Genomic DNA, 7,800 nt, shown 5'->3' with positions numbered 1-7,800 from the left:
GTAAAGTCAAAAACTGCGTATATTTCAAAGCGAATGATTGGGACTCTGTGATCACTCACCAAAGAACACACAGCCCTCTTTCATTCCTACCAAATAACTATTTACACATGACTGCAGCTTGATTGCACACACACATTTTTGGATTAGGTGCAAAGCTTCCTGGAAGCATTCCTAATATAATTTGTCAAAGATTATGCAAATATACTCTGTCCGAAAATGTTTCTACTACAAAGAAAATGTTCTTATTGAAATTTCAGGGTAATGGAATGACAATAATTTGTCAGAAATATCACTAATATAACATGTATATAATATAAAATGCATTATACAAATTACCAAAATGATTACTACTGTAGTATTCAATACCCCAAAAGGTGTTTTTCTTGTTTTAAGTGCACATTTTGCATTACTATAATTTGCCTACTTACATTTTTGTGTCGTACAAAGCTTACACTTTTTTAAAAAAATATAAAAATAAACATCAAGTCCAGTGCTTCTTACTGCCCCTCCCCACTTCCTATTAAGCTATTTTCCTTGTTTGTTGTTCCTCTTAGGTTTTTTCTTTTTGTGAATGTCTGCTTTTTTAATGTACTGCCTTGTACTGTGGTCTTTTCCTATTACAACACCCTTTTCTGGATTCCTTCTCTCCTTTTATTTAAATTCAGTTACATTTAATTAGTTCCAGCAGGTCTTTCTCTTCCTCTGTCACGCTGGAGTCTGTCATGTGATGACAGTGTGCAGGCTTGTTTGTGGGATTTCGCTCCATTGACGAGAAACCTGGCCTTGTGCTTACGAACGGACCCAGTAATGTTGCACTGTTATGTGACTTCCGCGGCCATGCAATCCATGCAATCTACTGAATTGTAGAATGAAATTGTTCTTTACTGTCTGCACTGTGAAGCCAAAATTTTCAAATGGCTGAGGAGGTTTTAGTTCCACTAGCTGGCAAAATAATCCCGGTAAGTCAAACTTTAAACTACTTCCACATCAGAACTAACTGACTTTTTCAATTTTTAAGAGCAAGATAGTTCTGTTATACGTCTACTCAAAATGGATATAATAATTCATGAATATAATATTAATTAATTATAATTATAATAATAAACAATAAAATAATATTATTGATTATGAACTTTGTTTTTCAAATAGTTAATACTCATGGTTCTAAAATAGGTTTCTTTTCTTGCGATGAGAGTTGTGTCCGTCAACTGGCTCTCAACTATGACCTTCCTTGGTGGACTTGAGGAATGTGAACAATGGCAAGATAGGTTCAGAACAAAATACCGTCTCATTTCAAAATAATACATAGATTGTTCGAGCAAAACTAATAACCAATATGTCAAACAATTCCAATTAGACAATAGGCTATCAGTAATGTAAGAATAAAGACAAAGTCAGTGCTGCATACAAGTTTTATGACAAATGACCGCAAAGTGATGGATTTCTGTTTCATTTTCCTTGTTTACAAAGCATCTTACTGGCTCATTGTTGGCTGTGGCTTTTCTAACGTCTTTTGGGAGTTCTATGCTTTATGGATACAATTTAGCTGTGGTCAATTCTCCAGCCGTGGTAAGTAATCTACACTTCAATCTAAAACTATTTGAACAGTGAGTTGAATAACCTCATTATTTAATGGAAACTAAAAACATTTGTGTTCACCATTATCAGATGTTCGTGAAATTGAGAGGCAACATTTCAGATTTTACTTCCACGTGCATTCATCTCCACATCTTACACAATTTAGAGCATTGTTGTAAACTGGTGATTTCTTGTCCCCCATGATGATCAAATTCCTTCCACATGTATGTGTAACCAAAATTAAAACCAGCGAGCTGTCTATAATTGCAATTTTGAAGAAGAGAAGATGGAAGCTCAATCGGAGCCAGAGCAAACACAAATGGGATTTATATCCAAAGACCAGTACCATATGGCATGTTTATTGATTAGCAGGTTCTCCAAACAAAATATTCACAAACCTAAGGTGCAATAAGTGGGAACACTGCATAAAAAAACCTCACCAACCGCATATTCAAAGCAGATGTATTTTTGACTTTTTAAATCACATGACACTAAAGTGATACATAATATGCTCAAAATTAATATGATATGATTACATATTGACGTGACCATTTGCGTAGCACAGTAACGACATATTATCAGTATCATGAGGTAGCCATGCGCGTACCATTACTGAGCATTTAAGTAAATTATGTTATGCAACAGGCGCCATACTGAAAAGAACAGTATGTAAAGGCAAAGGCATTTTTTAGGGGGGAAATGTACACTATGGTAGACTTAAAGAAGATGGTCAACACTTCCGGTTAGCTCCACACGGTTATAAGCATATGGGAAGACTGTAATGTATTAATATCGAAGTATAATCTATATAAAGAAAAAAATGGAAATACTTTAATTACTGTGCTGACAGCGAAAATACTTCCTCTCTGCTTGATATAAATAACAAATAAAAACATGTTAATGAGAAATTTTGTCCAAGTCCTCCCGCATAGTTCAGACCTTGAAGGGCAGCCCCCTTTCGGCGAGGTACAGCTTTGCGTTCGGAGTGAAACAATTTAAGAACCAGTCCTTTGTGAGGGCATTCGTGGTCCTGGCTTTCCTCTTGCTCATCCAGTGGACAGGGAGCAAGGTTTTGTTCTTATTTTTTAAATAATGAGGATAGTCGAACTTGTAGATTAAGGCTGGCCCTACCATGAAGCTAGCAGCATTCCCACATTTTATTATGTTCCTCACTTTCAGTTCACCTTTGAATAAGAATGTTCGGATTGGCATCCTCTTCCAAAAAAAGGCAAGTCTCATCCATGTGAAAAAATGTATCCAGATGATGACCAAAAATTGTTTTTTGTGAAGGAACTCTTCATTCATTTCCGGAACCGTTATCCTCATTAGGTTCACAGGGGGTTAGGGGTTAGTGTTAAAGGCGGGAGGAAACCGGAGTACCCGGAGACATTTCAGGGAATTTATGAAGCCAATCCCACGGTTTTTCACCGGCCGGACCAGATAACCGCCGGACCGGCCAGACCCATACTTCTTTACGGGGTAGTCCGGATCGGCCGGTCAAAGCCCCATCTCCTGTGACCCTTTTGAGGATAAATATTTTGAGTGAATTTAAAACGAGTGTCTGGTGGTGAAAATTTTAGCCTTCTTCTTCAGCCCCAGGAATTACCATGATTCACGAAAAGACCAGTGTCCTGTCAGAGTTAAGCAATGGATTTAATTTTTGAATATTTCTGAATATTTTTTCTGATACAATTAGATTTGTCTCATCTCATCTCATCTCATTTTCTGAACCGCTTTAACCTCAATAGGGTCGTGGGTGGTGCTGGAGCCTATCCTCAGTCCGGGCCAGCCAATTGCAGGACACAAAGAGACAAAGGCCAACCATGCACACTCACACCCATACCTAGGGGCAATTTAGAGATTCCAATGAGCCTACCATGCATGTTTTTGGAATGTGGGAGGAAACCGGAATACCCATAGGAAACACACACAGGCCCAGGGAGAACATCCACACAGGTGGGACGTGACCTGGATTCTATCCCAGGAGACCAGAGTTATGAGGCCGACGCGCTGACCACTTGCACCACCGGGCCGGCAGAATTTATAGTGTCTTAATAACATTTTCTTTTTATTTCTCTGCATTTTTTAAGTTGTATCACAAAATTTGATTCTTTTATTGGATTATGTTTCTCTTGGTCAGTGTTTATTTACAAAATTAATGTCCCATCCTTCTTGCTTTATTTAGTATATAAAGGACTTCTTCAACAAAACAGCATTGAGTCGGAATGGAAAAGGACTCAGTGGTGAGACCCTGACTCTGATGTACTCACTCACTGTGTCTGTATTCGCTATTGGCGGTCTACTGGGTTCGTTAATAGTGGGTGTGCTGGTAACTCGCTTTGGGCGGTAAGTACATTTTTTTTAAAATGTATAATGAAAATTGTATTTATTCATAAATGAAGGTAAAGAATATTTAATAGATTGTGAAACAATATTTAAACCTAAGTTTATCTTTCAAAAAGTAGCATGTTTTAGCTAATGTTATATTCATACCAATGATTATTGGATTGGATAACTTTATTCATCCCGTATTCGGGAAATTACATTGTGGCAGTAGCAAGAGGGTGATTAGACAGAACAGCAAAGCAAAAGTACAAAGTACAAAGCAAATCAAAGTAAATGGAATCATCAAATAATTAAAACATAAAAGCAGAAAAAACACAAAACGGGCAAGAGTGGACGGAGCTACCGCGACCGCCGGCTGCCGCTTAAACAGCGCCATTTTGGTTGCGGTAGCTAAATCGGACTCAAAAAGATGTTGTAAAGTTGGACTAAAACTGGAACCACACACAGGAAGCCTTCCACGAGATGGGGAACTTCTGTAGACTGTGACCGAGGTGGTGTCTGATCTTTTAGTGTGACTGTTCATACTGCAGTTTACCATTTAGCAATATTCACTTGTAAACATGTGTGCACTGTCTGGCAGTCCACTTAATTCTCCAAATGAATCATCAAAAACACTGAGTTTTATACGTTCATCCAGGTGGCCACAATTCATTTGCAAATAGTGGCTAGCTAGTAGCTAGCGTAATTATTCCAAGGCTGTCTTCCATGCTTTGCAACTGTGTGGATGTCGATCGCCAGGCCATAGATTTTTTTTTAATGGCGCAACAGCTGTCTTTTGGTTCTAATAAAACAAAAACAATAAAAAGAAAAAAGATCTGAATCACTGAAGCACAATGTCACTGACCCCACTTTTCCACTCGGCTAAATAATTTGCCTGCATTATTGTTCCACTGAAAATTATTTTAGACTTGGTGATCACAGTCTCATTACAGGGGTGTGACCGAAATCCAGATGAAGTAAGTGAAAGAGATTGTTTGGCATCAGTAAAGCATAGATATTGAATTGAATCACATTTTTCTCCAAGAATGGCAGATTTAAAATAGGTTTGTAGTCACTAATTGTCATGTATCCAGAGTTGATTTCTTTTTAAAAGTTTTAATTTCAACAGTTTTCAGATTCTTTGGAAGCTCTCTTATTTGGAGTGAAGTGCTCAAATTTTCATTGCTCAAGATTTACTTTTTAAGAAGCCAACCTACCACAATCTTCGATTTTTTTCTGGGCTACTGACAAAGCTCAGCAGTTATCTATATTGAGCAGTGCTAAAGAGCACGGGAACTGTTAAAGAAATCATCAAGTCAAAAGATCTAGCCATATATATTTACTTATTCGCACCTTATATATATATATATATATATATATATATATATATATATATATATATATATATATATATATATATATATATATATATATATATATATATATATATATATATATATATATATATATATATATATATATATATATATATATATATATATATATATATATATATATATATATATATATATATATATATATATATATATACATACAGTGGTATCTAGAGATATGCGTTATACGCCCGTGTAAGAGGCTAAACCAGGGGTGGGCAAACCGGTCCTCGTGGGTTGCTGTGGATGCAGGTTTTTGTTCCAACCGATTGAGCACAGAGAGTTTAACCAATGACATTTCTGCAGAAAACAAGAAGCACCTGAATGCAATCCATTTGTAAAGACTATTTATAGATGTGACAATTTGTTTTTGGCCAACCTTTCGTCGGCTTGCTTGTGTTTGAACCACTGTGGCATTTAATCATGGTAATAAAAGTGTCAATAAAAGTCATAACACTGGAAATGATACGGTTAATGAGGGAATAGTCATAACACTAGAATGAAACTAATTACAGCTTAGGCTGTAGGCAGGGTTAGTAGTGACGCATAGCCCTGAAACAATGAACGTGAACAATGCACATTATTTCTGTATTTGGCAAGCCCTTAATCGTCTGTACAGGGGAAGGCGGCCCGGTGGCGTACGAGTTTTAAATTGTGGAGTTTGCATGTTTCCTCCCACTTTCCAAAATGCATGGTAGGCTGATTATATAGACTCTTAATTGCCCCTAGGTATGGGTGAGTGTGCATGGTTGTCCTTCTCATTGTTCTTTGCGATTGGCTGGCTACCAATTCAGGGTGTTGTCCCCAGCCTCTGGCCCGGAGTCAGCTGGGATAGGCTCCAGCACACCCTGCGAACCCTTTGAGGTTACAGCTGTTCAGAAAGTGAGATGAGACAAACACACACGCGCACAGGCACACACACGCACACGCACACACACGCACACACACACAGTAAAGGTACAAGTCTAAGTTGTAGTACAAAGTTGCCCTGGTAGAACGGGCTTCTTCCGCCATCGAGTGGACGAATAGAGTAATACATCTCCAAAAAAAAAAAAATAACGGTCCTGGAGGGAATATTTCAGCGGCCCAGGGCAAATTTTCATAAGCTTGATTTATTTTTAGACATGAATAAATAATGTCCTTATAATTTTCTCTAATTCCCTCACATCAAAATTGGGACACTTGGACCAATTTTAAAGGGTTTAGTTGTGCGAGGACCATGGAAGGAATTGGAGTATTTACATATAAAGTACACCTCTAATTACAAAATTTTCAAGTCAGGAAAAAAGTTCTGGAACCAATTAATTCCGAAAGTAGATGTATGACTGTGTACTCACATACACACACAAACACACACACACACACAAACACACACACACACACACACACACACACACACACACACACACACACATACACACACACATACACACATACACACATACACACATACACACATACACACATACACACATACGCACATACACACATACGCACATACGCACATACACACATACACACATACGCACATACACACATAGACACATAGACACATACACTCATACACACTTACACACATACACACATACACACATACACACATACACACATACACACATACACACATACACACAAACACACATACACACATACACACATACACACATCCACACATCCACACATAGACACATACACACATACACACATACACACATACACACATACACACATACACACATACACACAAACACACATACACACATACACACATACACACATCCACACATCCACACATAGACACACACACATAAACACATACACACATACACACATTCACACATTCACACATACACACATACACACATACACATACACACATACACACATACACACATACACACATACACACATACACACATACACACATACACACATACACACATACACACATACACACATATACACATACACACATACACACATACACACATACACACATACACACACACACACACACACACACACACATACACACATACACACATACACACATACACACACATACACACACATACACACACACACACACACACACGTATGCACATTTATATATACATGTATATACATATATACAGTTGTGGTCTAAAGTTTACATACACTTGTAAAGAACATAATGTCATGGCACTCTTGAGTTTCCAGCTATTTCTACAACTATGAATTTTCTGTGATAGAGTGATTGGAACAGACACTTCTTTGTCACAAAAACATTTATGAAGTTTGGTTCTTTTATGACTTTTTTATGGGTTAACAAAAACTTATCAATGCTTGTTTAATGCAGCACAGCCCGCAGAACTGATTGTGAAGGCCTTGAGGCAATTTCTGACCCTGGCAACAAATAATGGCTCAAATATGATTGGTTAAATGCTTCAATATAAAAACACACATCTGAAATCAGTGCAACCAGAGGGGAAAGCAATGAAATTAAGCTAACAGACAATTTGGA

At 37.5% G+C, this 7,800-nt stretch overlaps 1 protein-coding gene across 1 annotated transcript in view; it reads left to right on the top strand.

The window, feature by feature from the left end:
- The first annotated feature begins 576 nt into the window (after positions 1 to 576).
- Positions 577 to 7,800, top strand: part of slc2a15a (solute carrier family 2 member 15a) — a 38,383-nt gene continuing 31,159 nt past the window's right edge. Inside the window, exons 1-3 of the mRNA XM_077730229.1 lie at positions 577 to 959; positions 1,471 to 1,569; positions 3,764 to 3,924. Of these exons, the coding sequence (XP_077586355.1) occupies positions 915 to 959; positions 1,471 to 1,569; positions 3,764 to 3,924 (305 nt within the window). The 5' untranslated portion in view covers positions 577 to 914. The remainder of the gene's footprint in view (positions 960 to 1,470; positions 1,570 to 3,763; positions 3,925 to 7,800) is intronic.

The sequence above is a fragment of the Stigmatopora nigra genome, chromosome 12 (assembly GCF_051989575.1).
Source record: "Stigmatopora nigra isolate UIUO_SnigA chromosome 12, RoL_Snig_1.1, whole genome shotgun sequence".
In the NCBI taxonomy this organism is placed as follows: domain Eukaryota; kingdom Metazoa; phylum Chordata; class Actinopteri; order Syngnathiformes; family Syngnathidae; genus Stigmatopora; species Stigmatopora nigra.
This window is presented reverse-complemented; position numbering and strand designations above follow the sequence as displayed.